Raw genomic sequence first — 16,568 nt, 5'->3', positions numbered from 1 at the left:
CTCTGGGATACCCGGGACACCCCGGGATGCCTTGGGACACCCTGGGATACCCGGGACACCCCGGGATGCCCTGGGACACCCTGGGATACCCGGGACACCCCGGGATGCCCTGTGACACCCTGTGACACCTCGGGACATCCTGGGGCACGCCGGACCCCCCGGGACACCCCCGGACACCCCGGAGTACCTGGAGACACCCGGGACAGCCCGGCCATCCCGGGCGCAATGTGCAGAGGGTGCTGGGGGCACAGCGGTGCTGAGTGGGGTACTGAAGGTGGGGGGTGTGCAGGGTGCACGGGGTGCAGAGGTGCTGGGGCACTGCGGTGCCGGGGGCAGGGATGGCTGGGGGCAGGCTGCAGGGGTACTGGGGGTACTGGTGCGTTAGGGGTGCAGGGGATGTGGGCAGTGCTAGGTGGGGGAGATGCAGGGCACAGGGGTGAAGGAGTTCGGGGTGCAGTGGTGCTGGGGTTGCAAAAGTCCTGGGGTACTGAGGGTGCAGGGATGCAGGGTGTGATCAGTGTAGGAGAACTGGGGGTGCGGGGGACCTGGGGGTGCTGGGGTGTGGGGTGTACAGGGGTCGATAGAAATGCTTGGTGTCAGAAGCAGGGTGGGGAGTGTGGGGTGCAGTGGGTGCCAGGAGCCCCGAGCAATGTCCCAGGAGCTGATGAGCAAATTTCCACCTGGAGAACGAGACACAGCCCAAAGGCACAGAGGGCTTCCTCGAAGGATGTTCCTGTGAGACCTTTATCCAGCCTGCTGCCACAGCAGTCTGTAGCCATCAGGTTGGGCCCTGCAGCCTTAAAACCCCCTTGTTTTCCCCCTGCTCAGCTCTGCTGGGTTGGGGGGCACACGGAGCTGCTCCGGGTGCCTGTTCTGGCCACGCCTTCACTCTGCTGTGCCCTCCCATGCCCTGCTCAGGGCAGGTGCTGCCTGGCTGTGCCGTGCCAACAGGGCTCTCCATCCAGGTGGGATTTGAGCCAGTCCTAAAGTGAGGACTGACACACAGGGCCATTTGCAATTCCCTTATGCTGGACGCTTTATTCCAGCAGTGGCTGGGGAGAGCCCATGTGCTTATGCTCCCACGAGAGACAAGGATACTGAATCCACTGCTAAAGCTGCCTGAGACAAACATGTATGCACAGAAAATAGGGAAACTGAGATGGGGTTGGATTCAACTCATACAGAATATCTCAACCCCTGACAAGTAATGGTGGGAGGGAGTTTCCACCATGTGCTGCAAGTCACTGGGAAGCTGCCTTTGTTTTTGGAGGCAGAAACCATTTTGCTTTCGGAGCTGCTGCAGCGTGCTCAGGATCCCCATGCTCTCAAAGGGAGGCCTGAGGAAGCAGGAACCTCATTGCTTTCTGTAATTACCCCATCATAGCTCCTCCTCATACCAGTGAAAAATTCTTTGTCCCCCAGTTCTTGCATGTAATTTCTGATTTAGGATATTTTTTTTCATAGAATCACAGAATCGTTCAAGTTGGAAAAGACCTTTAAGATCATCGAGTCCAACTGTTACCCCAGCATTGCCGTGGTCACCAGTAAACCACGTCCCCAAGTCACCATCCTCCAGGAATGGTGACTCTACCACTGCCCTGGGCAGCCTGGGCCACTGCCTGACTGCCCCTTCAGGGAAGAAATTTTCCCAATATCCAACCTGAACCTCCCCTGCTGCAAACTGAGGCCACTTCCTCTTGTCCTGTCCCTCGTTCCCTGGGAGCAGAGTCTGACCCCCACCTCCCTCCACCCTCCTGTCAGGGAGTTGCAGAGAGCAAGAAGATCCCCTTCCACTCCTTCTCTGGACACACTCCAGCACCACAATGTCTTTTCTGTCACGAGGGCCCAAAACTGCACACAGGATTTGAGGTGGGGCCTCATGAATACAGGGGGAAAACAGATTTTTGTTTAACATTCCAGCCCAGGGAATGTCCCTACACCAGTTTGGGGCTTCCCCCCCAGCATTCCTGTAGCACTGGAGTTGTTAGCAGAGATTGCCCATGGACAGCAGGGGTGTTCCTGCAGTCCCTGATACAGAAACTGCCCATCCAGTGCTCAAACCAAACCCACCCCTCACAGCAGAGACGACAGCTGGGCCAGACTAACCCCATGCTAGGAGAGACACAAGAAAATGAGCAACATCGACCCTTTTCATGCACTATCCTTGCTCCACCCACCCTATTTACCTTATCCCCAGCAAGGGGAGGGTCTCACAGCAGCCCTGACAGGTTTGGGGACATCTGGCTGTTTCCCACTGCTTTGAACCAGGGTCCCAAGCTCTGCTCCTTGCAGGGGAGCTGTGGTGGCCCACATGGAGATGCATCCCCAAGGCTGCACCCCTGCAGCTCTGTCCCCCATTGTCACCCCATGGTCTCCATGCTAGGAGTTTGGGACTGGGCAGAGTCTTGTGCAAGGCTCCAGGGCCTCTCCAGACAAGAGCATGTTTGACATTCCCAGGAGGTTTTGATGTGGTTGCCCAATCAAGTTCCTTAAGGAAAATGAATGGTCAGGGCTGTGATGGGTGATGGGTGGCTTATCCTCCTGTTCCCTGATTCAGAGTTTAACCCCTGGGCTACTGAGGACCAGCACAAACAGATGTCATGTCCCACAGTGTCCCTGGTGCTCCCACCCATCCCTCTGCTGCTGGGTGGGCCTCATCCTCTGTTGGGTTCCACCTTCTGCAGCTGCTCTCACAGGGCCTCCCTGACCTCCTGGGACCCCAGTGCTGCCCTGGAAGTGTCAAAATGTACCCTGCAATGTCTCTTTTTTAGGTGATGGCTTGATTAGTGATTACTTGGAGTCCACGGATGCTGTTGGAGACTCACCTCTCCAGGGAAGGCAATTGGGAATCACTTGCAAACTGCAGATGCATTTGGGAATCTCCCCTGCTTGGGAGAGGGGAGGTTCAGATATTAGGGAAAATATTAAGGATATTAGGGATAATTTCTTCCCTGGAAGGGTGGTCAGGCACTGGCACGGGTTGCCCAGGGTGGTGGTGGAGTCACCATCCCTGGAGGTGTTCAAGAAATGACTGAACATGGCACTTCGTGATACAGTTTAGTGGGCACAATGGGATTCAGTAAAAGGTTGGATTTGATGATCTTGGAGGTCTTTTCCAACCTTAATGATTCCATGATTCTACCTTAGGGCAGTTGAGAAGGTGTTGGCTGAAGGTGGAGAGAAAAACAAGCCATGGAACAACGGTAGCTGACTGTGCACCTGTTGTACTAACCCATCAAGGTGTGTCTTTAGCAAGAAGAGCCTCATGGTGTGTGTTTGGAGCAAGCCCAGCCCTGTTCACAGACGATGCACAGCCAGGACAGAGGCTCCATTTATTTCAGGGTAATTCTACCAGCGCTGCATCTAACAGAGCGAACACCTCTGTGCAGGTAAAAGGCAAACTGCGCTCCCAGCGCTCCCCAGGCATGCAGCTCCTCTGCACAGCTTGCTCTTCTGGTTCAGGATCTTGCACCTCTCAAAAGCCAAAGCTTCTTTCCTCGGGTGAAATCTGCCTCGAGGCAGCAGCAACAGCCACCTCGAGCACCCAGTGCACCCCTCACGTGAACCCACCACACCTTGCTCGTCCCCAGGGTCCAAGGCCACAGTCCCCGTGGGTTTCCTCAGCTGTGTTCATCCCGAGGGATGTTTGTGCTGCTTTTCTGTGGCCTGGCAGCATCAGGAGAGGTTTTGGTGGAGGTGTCCCCGAGGCTGGTGCAGGAGAGGTTGGAGTGGGGAGCTAGAAGCCTGGTGGGAGCCCTGTGCTAGTGGCCTCCAGCCTCTGGCAGCTGGGAAGCGTAGAGAGCTAGAGTGTGATGGAGGAACTGGTACTGCTCACTCGTCTGGATCATCCCACCTCTGCAAGGGAAAGGCAGGGCCCACTGACACTTAACCAAACCCAGAACTCCATTCTGCTCCTGGGGCACAATATTCCTGCATCACCAACCATGTGATGCCTCTGAAACAGGCACCAGAGCTGCCCAAAGAGTACAGGGGCTCAGAAGCATTGCTGGGCTGTTCAAAATGAGATTAGAAATTATTTGGCTCTAGTATTTACCAGTACTTCTTGAAAAGTGGCCAGACGGAGTGTTTCTGGATTTAATGGCTGAGCTGGAAGGGAAGGAGCAGATGGCTGCCAGATTCAGAGCCCCTCTCCTGTCCCTCATATCCTCAGGTCAGATCTCAGCAGAACCAGCCTGGCACTGGGAATTGTTTGCTTTCCACACATCTGCATCCTCCAGCAACCCTTCTGGTTTCCACCAAAAATAGTCCCTGTGCCCCCTTGGGATGCCCATGCCCACGCCCCTCCCACATCCCTCCTCCCAGGCTTGGCACCCAGCAGGACCCTCCAAGGAGCCTCCTGCTCTGAGCACCCACCTGTCTATGCGGAGATGGCACACGATTCCCAGGATATCCACCTCCCCCTTGTCCTTCAGCTGCTGGCAGCCCATCCTGGTGGCGATGAAGCAGCCTGTGCGGCCGATGCCTGCGCTGCAGGACAGACAGAGCTGTGCTGAGCACCGACAGCATCCACTGCACGGACCTCAATCTGCCTGAGCTGGATGCACTCCTGGATTGGTTTGCTGGAGGGATGCTGGGGCCCCAGTCCCAGCTGCCAGACCAACCTCCTTAGCCAGGCACCAAAAGGCATGGGCTGGGGGCACTCTGCCAATGGCAAGGGGGTCTTGCTGTGTTGCACGGCATGGCTGAGGCTGCTCTGGAAGCACAAAACCAGCCCATGTCCCGTCCCTGCACTGTGCAGGGGGTTCTGCAGCCCCTTCCCCTCCCAGCTGGGCTCTGACCTCAGCACCCAGCAGTTAGCACCCAGCCTGCAGCTGCACATGATGAGTGTGTTCCACAGGGACAATCAGGTGCTCTGCTCTGCTGTCCCCAAATTCACTTAGCAGGGGGAGAAAATAGGCAGAGGCCACCTCCTGCAGGAGGGCTGCCCTGAAACACAGCTCCACAACCAAGCTACAGGCCATGCTCAGTGGCAGAGTGAGCAGGAATCAGTCACGGAATGGGTCAGGTTGGAAGGGATCACCCAGGGGTCAAGCAGGGTCTTCCAGAGCCAGAGCTGTGGATGTACCGTGGGGCTGGGTCCCAGCTGCAGACCTCTCCTGCAGCCTGCTGTCCATGGACCCAGGTGCAGGATGTGCCAGGCTAATGCCTCCATAGTGGTGCCAGGACAGGGCGTGCTGGTTGACAACTCTGCTGTGGGGTTGCTGTGTCCTGGGATTTCTGCACAGGACCAGCACATGAGCATTCACATGTGGGCTTTTCTCGGGCAGGCTGACTCCAAAGTGAAGCACAGACAGGGATCAGGTGAGGTGCAAGCTCTTACCTGCAGTGCACCACGATGGGCCCTGGGCTGGCTGCAGTCTGCAGAGTCTCCTCCACCTTGGACACCAGGTGCAGCAGAGGCTTGGCTGACTCGGGTGTTTGCTGGTCCGGCCAGGAAGGGAAGAGGATGTGTTTGACCTCCCGACATTCTCCTTCAAGCTTTTTCAGCACAGAAGAAAGAGAAATCAGGATGTGGGAGCACTGGCCAAATGAAAGCATAGTCCAGCTCAAGCAGAAGCCAAGCAGCCCATACCCATCTCAGCTGCTCTCCTCCCAAATCCCTCTTAGAGCCTCTGCCAGACACCCGGGAGAGACCCCTGGGCCAGGGAAAATGGGACGTGTCCCGTCCCAGAAGATGGGAGCAGATGCAGAGTGTCCACAGAGTCCAGACAAAGCAAACAAGATCCTTTAGGCCAGTGTCAGCCCAGGGTGACCATGGGGAGCCCATGGGGCAGAGCCCAACAACACAGTGCAAACAACAGTGGGCTGGTAGCACCACTCTGCCCAGCTGACCCCCTCTCCTCCACACCCCAGGGCTGGGTCCTGCTCCCTCCCAGCCCCCCCAGGCAGGAGCTCTGCAGACCTCTCCTCTGGCAAGGGGCTCCTGAGAACCATGAACCCCCCTCTTTCCTATCACACAGCATTGCCATCTCACTGCAGATCCCCAGGGGTGTTAGGGGCACAGCTGGGCCCCGCTGCACTGCCCCTCTAACCCCAGGGTGGGGCTGGAACCCACCTGGATGCAGAGATCCCGGACCACGTACTCCGTGCCCTCGCTCACCCCCTGCACGCGCACGGTGAAGGGGCCGTAGGTGCCTTCCTTCTCAGGCCAGTAGTGGACACATTTCTGGAGGACAAGTCAGGTTTTGTGGCTGTGAGATGCTCAAGGCACCTGCTGGATGTTTGAGCTGTGCTTGGCTCAGTGCTCTTGGGAAGGGGCATCACCTGGGGGGACGTGGGGGACGTGGGGGAGTGGGGAAGGTGGATGTGGAGTGATACAGAAGGGAAGCAAAGAAGGGATAGATCCCTCTCCCTGCATCTGCTGCCCTTCAGCCACTCCCATGCCTGCCCTGGCTTTCAGACCCCAGGGCTGCATAGCTCTTCCCAGCCCCTGGGAGCTTCCAGGCCCAGCAGGACCCAGGGCACAGGGAGGCTGTCAGTCAGGAGAGAAGGGAGCAAGGACATGGCCATGAAAGAGAGAGTGAGTTTTCAGTGCTCAGTTCCCCCAGGCTGGTGCTGCTTGGATGGCGAGCCAGGGTTCCCAGCAAAGGCGCAGCACTGCAGGCTCCCACCCCAGCTTAATCTCCTGGCTGAGAGCTCCCAGCCCAGGGGAGAGCTGTGGGGGCCAGAGGGGCACTGCTGCCTGCTGCTTCTGCCCCCTGCCCAGGGGTTGCTCTAATCCCTTTAGCCTATAATCCAGCTGGCAAAGCGTGCCCAGAACACGAGGCCATGTGAGGAAGAGAAGCTTTGCTGCGTGGAACCAGGGCTGCAGCCCTGGGACCCTCCTCCTCCACCTGATCCATCAGGGAACCCTCGGAGACCAAAGCACAGCAAGCGGGTGCACAGACCCCACAACCCTCGCACAACCCTTCGCCGTTGCCATTGCCCCACCCCACCCTGTGGCCCTGGTTGGGGCGGTGGCCGGGCCTGGGAGGGGCGCTGGTACCTCCTTGCGCTCCTGGAGCTCGGTGATCATGACGATCAGGGGTGCCTCCTCCTGCCACACCATCTCCCAGAAGTCGGTCACGGTGTGCAGCATGGGTCCCTGCGTGGCAATGTACTCCCGGGGCCGCCCCGCGTAGCCCTGCCGAGCACACGGTCCATCAGGGAAGCTGGGGGGACCCCGAGGGGAGGGGGGGCCTGTCTCCAGACCTCTCCAACCCTTACGGGCCTTTTCTGCCTCTACAGGTGAAAGCCTGAGCCACACACATTATTTCCTACTAAACCTGTCCTTGAAATGCTTTTACAGACCTGATGAGGGCATACCAGGCATCCTCACCACCCTGCTGGTCCCACCATCCACGAGCAAGTCCACGGAGCTGGCCTTGTGCCCCCAAGCTCCTGCAAGCACCCCTGGTGAGGACAGCCAGCGTGGTGGATGCCTTGGCAAGGCAGAGCCCTCGCAGGGACCTGCACTCCTCACTGTGGGCATTTCCACAAGGACAAGCAAGAGTCCCAGTTTCACAGCTCCAAGAGTTCTCTGCCTCCACTGCACTTCCTCCCCCAGCATAAAATTGCTAAAGATATCTAAAAGCTCCGAGTCCTGCTCATCTCCTGCTTCACCCCCCGGCCCTGGACAGTGTGCAGCAGCAGCTGGCAGGAGTTCGATGTACAAGCAGAGGTGTAGGAGATCTCTCTCCCAGGGTCAGTAACAAGTTACTCCAGCTCCCAGCTGGACATTCCATTGGCAACACATCAAGGAGTCTGGGACCCAGCTGAGGATGCCACAGAGACGCTGGGGGAGGCACCCCCAAGCACCCCAGCTTTTGGAAAAGCGAGGACACAGCACTCCAGGCAGAGCTGTAAAGCTGTACAGCTTTGTCAAAAGAGATCTCAGTTTAAAATTGTTAAGGACTGTCCTCTGAAGAATTGATGTGTAAGTTCATTTGCTTATCTGCATTTGTGTACTGCCCTTAAGCCCCGCTTAAGGTGTGTGTGTATGGTGGATCTCCCCAGGGAATTTAATCTAATCACTGAAGTTCAGGGCTAACTTTATAAGACAATTGTTGATGACTGCCTTACCTGCACTACTAGGCATTAAAAGACCTAAAATCTCACACTCAGAAACATTTCATGGAACACCATCAGCAGGGAAAGCATCAATCCCAGGTGGGGCTGATGTGATCAAGGGTCTGTCCATCACCCCAGAGGGCACTTTTTGTGGGCTGTTTTTCCAAGTTCCACTTTCCCTTGCTGCCATGCACTCACAGTGTCTGTGGCCCCACCTCTGCTTCCCAGCACCCTGGCCAGTCCCAAGGGAAGAATGCCAAAGTGAGATGAATTGCTCAGAAAGAAGCCTGCCCTCCAGGCACCTGGCACTTGGCTGACACAAGATCCCATTTAAGGGTGATATGTGGTTCAGCACAAGTGAGGCTGCAGCCTGGAAGGGTTTGCACAGGGATGGATATCAAAATCAGGTTGTCTAAGTAACACCCTTGGGTCTGGGGATTTCTCAGTCTCTGGAAAGGGACCCGATCAGGTGCCAAAAATAAGCCATGCCCCACCTTCATTAAGCTTTCCTCTTGGGAAATCGTAACAAACCCCACCTTCATTAAGCTTTCCTCTTGGGAAATTGAGCAGAGAGAAATGAGCAGAGAGAAATCCCTGGATAAGTGAGAGTTGAGGATCTGAGCTGCCATGCTCTGTTGGCATAGCTTGTCTCCCATGGCCTTGCCAGACAGTGGGCCAGTGTGTGAGGAGGAGATGGAGAAGCCCTTGCAAAGCAGCCTGTTGAGGGAGAGCTGAGAGCAGCCCCCTCATGAACCTCTCCCGGCAAAAGGAGCAGCGTGTCTGCCCTGCTCTGGCAGAGCTGCATCTCTCCAGCTCCAAAAGGGGTGGCAAGTTAAAACTGCTGCCCCAGGGCAGGCACAGGGCAGTGGGTGACAGAGTGACACCTGCAGACTGCCCTGAGCCATGGGCTGCAGGACCTGGGAGCCCGCCCACGCTCTGCCCAGGCAGAACACCCACCGTGATGTAGTTGGCATTTATGTAGCTGTCCTCCTCCTGCTTCCCTGCCCTCCGGAGGCAGACCCGGCTCTCAGGATCTGGAAGACATGGCAGGTATTACCTCAGGGACTGACCCTACCCATCCTCCCTGTCTCGGCCTCAGGGCCTGCAGGCTGAGTCCTCCCACTCCGTGCCATACTGAGAGCTGTTTGCACCCTCCCTCAGGCCCATACTCGCCCCACTTCACCCTCAGTGCCCTGGCAAGGCACAGCCCAGGTATGTACCCAAACCTGCACGTACCACAGGGAGCACATGGGTTAGTTCACCTGCCGGGCACGACCCCCCCAGGACATTCCCACAGTGCCTGACCAGAGCCCAGACGAGTCCTTCCAGGACATCCTCAGCCTTTACATCCCTAGGGGCATGCCCTTGGGACATGTAAGACTGCAGGGTGGCAGGTGCAACCCAGGCTGGGCTATCCTGCACTGTAGGCAGGACATCCCAGGGAGTAGCTCCCCATGTACCACCCCCTAGCACTGTGTGCACCCCCTGCAACACCCAGCTCCTGCTACATGGGAGGTAGGAACAAACACAGCAGGAACACCAAGAGCACCCAGGCACGCCCACCCCCATGCCAGGGCTGCTCCAAGTCATCCCTCTCCCATGAGCAAACAAAGATGGGCAAATGGGAGGCAAAGGGATGCAGTGGCACGTACTGGGGAGGATGGTTTTGTATCTGTCCTTGAAGGCACGTCCAGGGATCTCCAGTTCCTCTGGATTCACAAAGTTGGGTGGGATTTTCTGCAGGGGAAAGAGAACAGGCGTGAGGAAAGGCTCATCGCTGCCACTTGTGTACCCTGGTGGTGGCAGAGCTGGTCCCACAGAAGTGCACAGCTGGCCCAGGGACCCACTGGCATCACCAGAGATGCCAGCTCTTGGGATGAGCCCTGTCCTTACCCCAGATGATGTGGGACTTTTTCCAGAGAGGCCACCTTGGGAGAAGAGCTTGTCATGGGAGGGCAGGACCCCAGGGACCCCAAGGATGTGTGTGCACCAGGGAGAGGGTGGTACCTTGGGCACCCTTACCCTCTGCTTGCCCACTCTGCCTGCCCTGCCACCGGGGCTGTGGGGCACAGCTGGGGTCAGAACCTCCCTCAGAGTTGTCCACCCCTGTCTGTGCCACCATCACCAGCCCCTGCCACCCCTGCAGTGAGGAGGAAGAGGGAAGCATCGCACCGAAAACTCCTCCTGGAGCTGTGCCAGGCACTGGGCATGCTGTTGGAGCTCCTGTCTCCTCAGCACGTGGCTGGATGTCCTCAGGAACTTCAGCGTGATGTCCCGTGGTGTGCAGACGGGCTGGATGGGCTCCACGCTCCCCAGAGAGCTCATGTCTAGCACCAGTGATACGTTGGAGCCCCTCCTGCAAGGCAAAGGGGTCCCTGGCTGACCCACTGCCACCCAGGGACAGAAGGAGAGCCCATCCCACCATATCATCAGTTAAAACCACCCCCCACTGAACAAAAGCCAGGCAGAGACCCCGGTAGATGGGAGGACTGAGAAACAAGGAACTTGAGCTGATCATTTTGCCTTTTGGCCGGGAAGCCCCTGGAAGGTGGTGTCGAGATTTATCCTGGGCTGGCTGGGGGGTCAGCCCTGCCTCCACCTTCAGACCTGGCACCTGCTCGTGCTGGCAGGTGGAGGGCTGTAAGGAGGGAAGTCTGGGGGAGCCCTGGGGATGAGCAGTGCTGTGGGTATCCCCATGAGGGCTGAGCCACACTCACCTCTCCTGGAGACGCACGTGCTTCTTGGCAGAGGGACTGGGCTTGTCCCGCTTGTCCATGTCTGCCGCAGCTGCCTGGGCTGCCAGGCTGCCCTTATGAACTCTGGAGCACACCAAGCAGGCTTGGACCATGCTGCAGCAGCCACAGAGCCCTCGTCCTGAAGCACAGGGTGGGTCACGGTGGGCCCTCAGCTTCTGGGGAATCACAGAGCCATCAGAGGAGAAGAGGCTGGAAAAGAAAAGGCAGATCTGGGACATACAATGAGGCTGGGTGGACTCCCCAACAGATGGTCTGCAAGCAAGAGATGGGTTTTAAGTTCTCAGTTGTCCTGGAATCAGGACCCCCAGCTCCTGTATCCAGGTGGATGGCAGAGGGAGAGCTCCCAGCACATCCTCCGGGATGCTGCAGCACTGCAACCCAACAGACACCACTGGTGACCCTGGGCATGGCACCAAGGACCACCTGCTTCCTCCGAGGGCAGGACACCCACTCTCTGTGTTGGAAGCCCCAGATGCTCTCCACCTCCATGGGAAGCACGTGCTGCCTTATGTTTCCAGCCCTTCCCTGCCATGCCTGCTTCAGCCTGGGGAAACAGTGGGAAGTGGGAGAGCTGGAACACATGAGCCCAGCAGTGTTCAGCAGGTGACACGAGGTGGGCTGTAGCCACTGCAGGGAGCCTGGCCAGCTCCTGCTGCAGGGAGACACAGACCAGGCTCCCTCAACAGCCTCATGACTGGCGAGGGAGGGTTGACCTGGGACAGCCTCCTCCATCCTGCAGGTCTCAGCAACCGTCAAGAGGAAACTGTTTTATCTGGGTGGTTGAGCAAGAGGTGATGGGGCAGCCCAGCCGGGGGAGGTGCCAGGGCTCCTCCATCACCAGCCCCAGCGATGCAGGACTGGGGACTTGTGGGTGATGCTGGTTCACCTCTGAGAACAGCTCCTCATAGTGCATGCAGCACACTGGCATCCTAAGGCTCCTTCTCATCCCCAGCTCCCTCCATGAGGAGACAGGGAATGATGCAGAATCAGAGCTCTTGGTGGGCAAAGAGCGGGATCCCTGTTAGCCCATCTGCTCAGGGAGGTCTTGTGGAGAGCCGGGTCCACATGGTGGTTGGGAACACAGCTAGGGCAGGAGATGTTCTCCAAGACTCCCTGCTGCCCAGTGTCATTTCTGGGGGTGGCAGTGCCACCACTGCCACGCACACCAGCCCCATGCCCTGTGCCCTGTGCCCCATTCAGTGTGTCCTGGTGTTCCCCAGCCAGGCAGGGCATGAGCAGGAACTGCAGCACCAGGAGAGACCCTGACCAGAGACAGCCCAGGCTCCCACCCCAGCAGCTGTCCCTTGTGCTCCAGCCAGGAAACACCTGGGAGATGCCCTGGCCAAGCCCCTGGCTGGCAGAGAGGCACCCTAGGAAGAGCCCCAGCTGCCAGCACCTGCCGGGAGGTGCTCCTGTCACCCTGTCCAGCATCCCAGCCCTGCCTGGGGCTGCCTGGCTGCAAGCACATGCCCACCACCCCTGGGCACCGGGGCCCGGCGCTGCCCAGTGGGGGTCTCGTCTCCAGTGGGCGGCAGGGGTGGGCTGGGGGGCTGCCTACCTGCTGCCCTGCGCTGTGGGCTCGTCGGTCCCGGCACAGGCCCGCGGGCACCGCGCGTCTCGGTCTGACACCACGGTTTAAAGTGTTCAGGAAGCTGCTTATCAAAGGAGCTGCTGCCTCTGCTGCTTCCTCTCCCTCCTTCTCCCCCACCCTGCCTGCCGCCCACACACATACCGGCCACATCTCTGCAGCTCGGCTCCGCTGGGCCGCCTGCAGACCCAGCCCTGCTCCCCACCGGCGAACCCCCGTCCTGCATCCTGCATCTCCGGGCACAGCCTGACCTCCCCCAGACCCCTGGGGTGCCTCCACGGGCATCGCCGGTGGGGCTGGTGGGGTGTGCTCAATGCTCTCTGGGACAAGCCATGGCCAGCACTGGTGCCACCCATGGGGCATGGAGCGACAGGCAAGACCTGGCCACAGGAGGCCGCTGGCAGAGGTTGAGGTGGGATGCTCCACGTGGTGCAGTGGTGCTATTCTGGGGGCACCAGACCCCACCTCCTCTCCTGCAGGAAGCCAGGATGAGTCCTCCCATCCCTGCTCTCCTGCCCATATCCCCTTCCCCAGGCTGTGCCCCAGCTGTTCCCCATCCCACTGTGGGATGAGCCAGGGCTCGCTCAGTGCCTCTTACCCTCAATGCCTGGCCATGTGCAGTGTGCTCCTGGTGTCACCCCACCATCCCCCAACCCATGTCCATGTGGGGACCCAGCACCTCTCTGCACCCGCGACCATCCCTGGGCACCTCAGGGGAAGACATATGGGCTCCCCCTCTCCAGCAGGGCAGGGCAGGGGATGTATTTGGGGAGGAAGGTCCCTGGAGAGTCTGGCTCAGGTAGGACAGGTCTGCCCTTATGGCACTGCACATCCTTCCTGCCACATCCCCATCGCTCTTCCTGTTTGCTCTTGCCCAGACTCTGCTCAGACACTGCTGCTTCCTTCCTCCTCAGCCCCCACCCTGCTGTGCTGCAGCAGCTCCCACTGCACCCCCCGCTCCCATGGACACCACATCCCAAACCCCCCCAGACACCATGGACACCACATCCCAAACCCCCCCAGACACCATGGACACCAACATCCCAAACACCCCCCAGGCACCATGGACACCACATCCCAAACCCCCCCATCCCCATGGACACCACATCCCAAACAATCCCCAGACACCATGGACACCACATCCCAAACCCCCCCCAGGCACCATGGACACCACATCCCAAACACCCCCCAGGCACCATGGACACCACATCCCAAACAACCCTCAGACATCATGGACACCACATCCCAAACAATCCCCAGACACCATGGACACCACATCCCAAACCACCCCCAGACACCATGGACACCACATCCCAAACCCCCCATCCCCATGGACACCACATCCCAAACACCTTTCCCCTCATCCGCTCTGCCCTGGAGAGCTCCCAGCCTGGGCCACCTCCAGCCTGGGCCAGCTCCAGCCCAGCTCCTTGTGGCCACTGTCCCATCCGTGGGATGTGTGGTGCCAGCACTGCTGGTCCCTGAGCTGGAGAGCTGCCTGTCTGTGCACACCTGTGTGTTTGCAGGAGCGGCTGTGCAGGGGGGTGCCAAGGTGCCAGAACATCTTCCCTGGGCAATCCTGGGAGATGCTGGCAGTGCCACCTTCTACCCAAGACCCAGCAGGGAAGTAGGGATGTGGTACAGGGATGTGCCATGGCCCAGGGTCCCAGGGACAGAAGAGTCTGCACTACTGGGATTTTTTGACCCCTACATGCCTCTGATGGTGCACGAGTGGAACCCAGTGTGCTCCCACCCACCAGCATAGCTCCTCTTCCTCCCCTCTGCTGAAGCAGCAGCAGTCTGAGGAGGTGCATTTGAGGGGAGAGAGAGCATGGAATGGGACACAGACTGGTGGAGACCCTTGAAAGACAAGGTGCTGGTGGGAAAAGAGGCGTGAGATGGGGGAGATAGACTGGATGTGAGGGAGACCAGGAGCAGATGGGCCCAGAACACACTACTTGACCCAGGGCACTTTTCAGCTTTCAGTGCCCACTCCTGAAACAACAACCTGCCCCCTGCACCTTGTTGCACCCAGCCACGTGTCTGCTGCCCCCCTGGGAATGGCCCCTGCACCCCCAGGCTGCACACAGCAGATGCACATCCACACGTGCAGAGAGAATGTCCCTGGTCACTCATCGGTGTCCGCCCAAGCAGGCGGAGGGTGGGCAGATACCTCGAGCAGTGAAGTCCCAGACGTGCCCACACTCACACACACACACACAAAAGCACTTTTGGGCACATCACTCCTGAGCACCTCTGAGCACCAGCTTGGAACATGGTGCTGCCAGCTGGCTCCTCCAGAGGGACCTGGCTGGATCCTCAGGGGGATACAGTGGGAAGCAAAGAGCTGGGAGCTGCTCTGGCCAGTGGTGCAAGGCAAGGGACTGTGCCTTTCACGTGCAGCCACGCTCATCCCATGTCATATCAACAGCTCTGCACCAGCTGCATCAGGCTGGCCTGGGGTGCAGAGGGGGAGATCCTACAAGCAGGGACTGCTGGGGCTAGGAATGACTAGGCTATGAGGGGAGAGGGTGTCCAGTCTGGGGGCAGATCCCAACCCAGGGACAGTTTGCTGTAAGGACAGGACCAGGACACCAGGGCAGCCACCCCCATTGCAATCTGCCCTGGGCAAAGAGGAACCTGACAATCCCCAGAGGGCAAAGCCCAGGAGGGGATGGAGGGAAGCAACACTGAAGGAAATGGCTCTGAGGGGGAGGGTCCCATAAGGTCACAGCTGTGCCCCTCACCTTCCTGCCTCCCTCATCTTGTGGGGAAGGAGGGTCAGGACCCAGAACAGGAACATCCCTTCTTCCCCAGCTCTCCTCTCTGCTCCGACCTGGGTGCCAGTGGGATGTCAGGGGTTATGATGATGTCCAGAGTGGTGCTGGGACAGCAAAGCTTGGTGATGGAGGGGCAGACATTGGGGGAAGGGTCCCAGCTGTTACCACACCAGCCATGCACCCTGACCCAACCAGGGATGTACCGGGCTTGGGATCCCCTGTGTCCTGTGTCCATGAACACTTGTGCATTGGGATTTTCTGTTGGGATGTAGGGACTGGAGAGGTCTGTGCCAGAGCCTCAGAGGCCCTGAGGTATGGCTGTGGGTTTACTTTCAGCAACACGTGGGGACCCTACAGAGTTGGTGCTCTGGGAAGGAAAATCTGGATTTATCCCTGGCTGGTACTTGCTGTTGTTCACTTGCATTTTACAACTCCACTTCCATGGGATCATCTTGCACCTCTGGCCATGATCTCAGAGCCAGTTCCCCTTGTGCAAAGGGCACCTTCCAGCTCCAGACTGGGAGCGGTTCTTCCCACTTCCCTAGCCAGTCCTTATGCCCATTTCTGCCCCCCCGACCTCCTGAGCATGGGCCTCCTCACCCAGCCTCCCTCCTTTGATTCACACACCCACTCCTCATCCTCTCCAAACAGCAATGTAGCCCCAAAGTCACCTCAGCCCAGGCAGGCACCGAACTGGCACCCAAAGCACAGATGCTGCCCCACAGCCTCACTCCCTGGGATTGCCTTGTCCCGCCAGGCCCCCATCACCTTTGGGTCCGGCACTCAGGAAGGGCTGGTCCTGCTTCCGCTGACACGGCTGGGACTCAGGACGTCCTGCAGGCTTTTGGAAACGAGCCCATCTCCTCCACTGCCTAAACATCGCTCACAGGCTTGAAGGTGAAGCAGCTGCCTCGGGACTGAGCAGACTCCGTGCAAACGGGGCGATCAGCTCCCGGCAGGCGTGAGGAGGACGGTGCGATCACCCGGAGCATCCCGCAGAGCCGGCCGTGGGGGTGCGAACAGCCCAGGTACGGCACCTTTGTCGGGGACTCCGCCGCGCCGGCCCGGGGACAGCGAGGACCCGGAGCTGAGGGAAGCACCTCCGCAGATTGCTTTTCCGGAGAACAGCGTCTCGCTATTCCGGAGTCCTCCACGGGAGCGCATTCCCAAGGACAGCCCCGGCACAAGCGTCCTCCGGGCGCAGCCCGTGCCGGCGGGGCTGCGGGAGCTCAGAGCCCGCGGGGCAGCGCCGCAGGCGAGCCTGGACCCTCGGGCATCCCACCGGCGTGGAGCTGATCCCGGGCACCGAGTCAGAGGCAGCCGGTGTGTGACCTTTCTCCCCGTGGCTGATGACAGTCTGTGCAGCGTTCGCTC

General features: G+C 59.0%; 1 protein-coding gene across 2 annotated transcripts; it reads right to left on the bottom strand.

The window, feature by feature from the left end:
• Positions 1-3,351: 3,351 nt before the first annotated feature.
• Positions 3,352-16,263, bottom strand: PTPN7 (protein tyrosine phosphatase, non-receptor type 7). Of its 2 annotated transcripts, none has more exons than XM_017821328.1 (10): positions 15,963-16,263; positions 10,788-11,078; positions 10,243-10,426; positions 9,723-9,807; positions 9,028-9,104; positions 7,007-7,144; positions 6,077-6,187; positions 5,342-5,499; positions 4,375-4,488; positions 3,352-3,855 (listed from the first exon to the last, which is right to left on the bottom strand). In XM_017821328.1, the coding sequence occupies exons 2-10, from the start codon at positions 11,042-11,044 to the stop codon at positions 3,762-3,764; spliced, it is 1,218 nt and encodes a 405-aa protein (XP_017676817.1). In that variant the 5' UTR covers positions 11,045-11,078; positions 15,963-16,263; the 3' UTR covers positions 3,352-3,761. The 2 variants fall into 2 exon arrangements, with proteins under 2 accessions (XP_017676817.1, XP_017676818.1); XM_017821329.1 differs by having other exon boundaries at positions 10,788-11,015.
• Positions 16,264-16,568: the final 305 nt, after the last annotated feature.

This window comes from Lepidothrix coronata, unplaced genomic scaffold (genome assembly GCF_001604755.1).
Source record: "Lepidothrix coronata isolate B3197 unplaced genomic scaffold, Lepidothrix_coronata-1.0 Scaffold90, whole genome shotgun sequence".
Classification (NCBI taxonomy): domain Eukaryota; kingdom Metazoa; phylum Chordata; class Aves; order Passeriformes; family Pipridae; genus Lepidothrix; species Lepidothrix coronata.
This window is presented reverse-complemented; position numbering and strand designations above follow the sequence as displayed.

Excerpts from the sequence above, each read along its gene's own strand:
- PTPN7 (XM_017821328.1), bottom strand. The coding sequence starts at position 11,044 with ATGTCCCAGATCTGCCTTTTCTTTTCCAGCCTCTTCTCCTCTGATGGC. Across the intron at positions 10,427-10,787 it reads CACGTGCGTCTCCAGGAGAG|GAGGGGCTCCAACGTATCAC; the intron begins GTGAGTGTGGCT and ends TTTGCCTTGCAG. Across the intron at positions 9,808-10,242 it reads AGCTCCAGGAGGAGTTTTCG|AAAATCCCACCCAACTTTGT; the intron begins GTGCGATGCTTC and ends TTTCCCCTGCAG.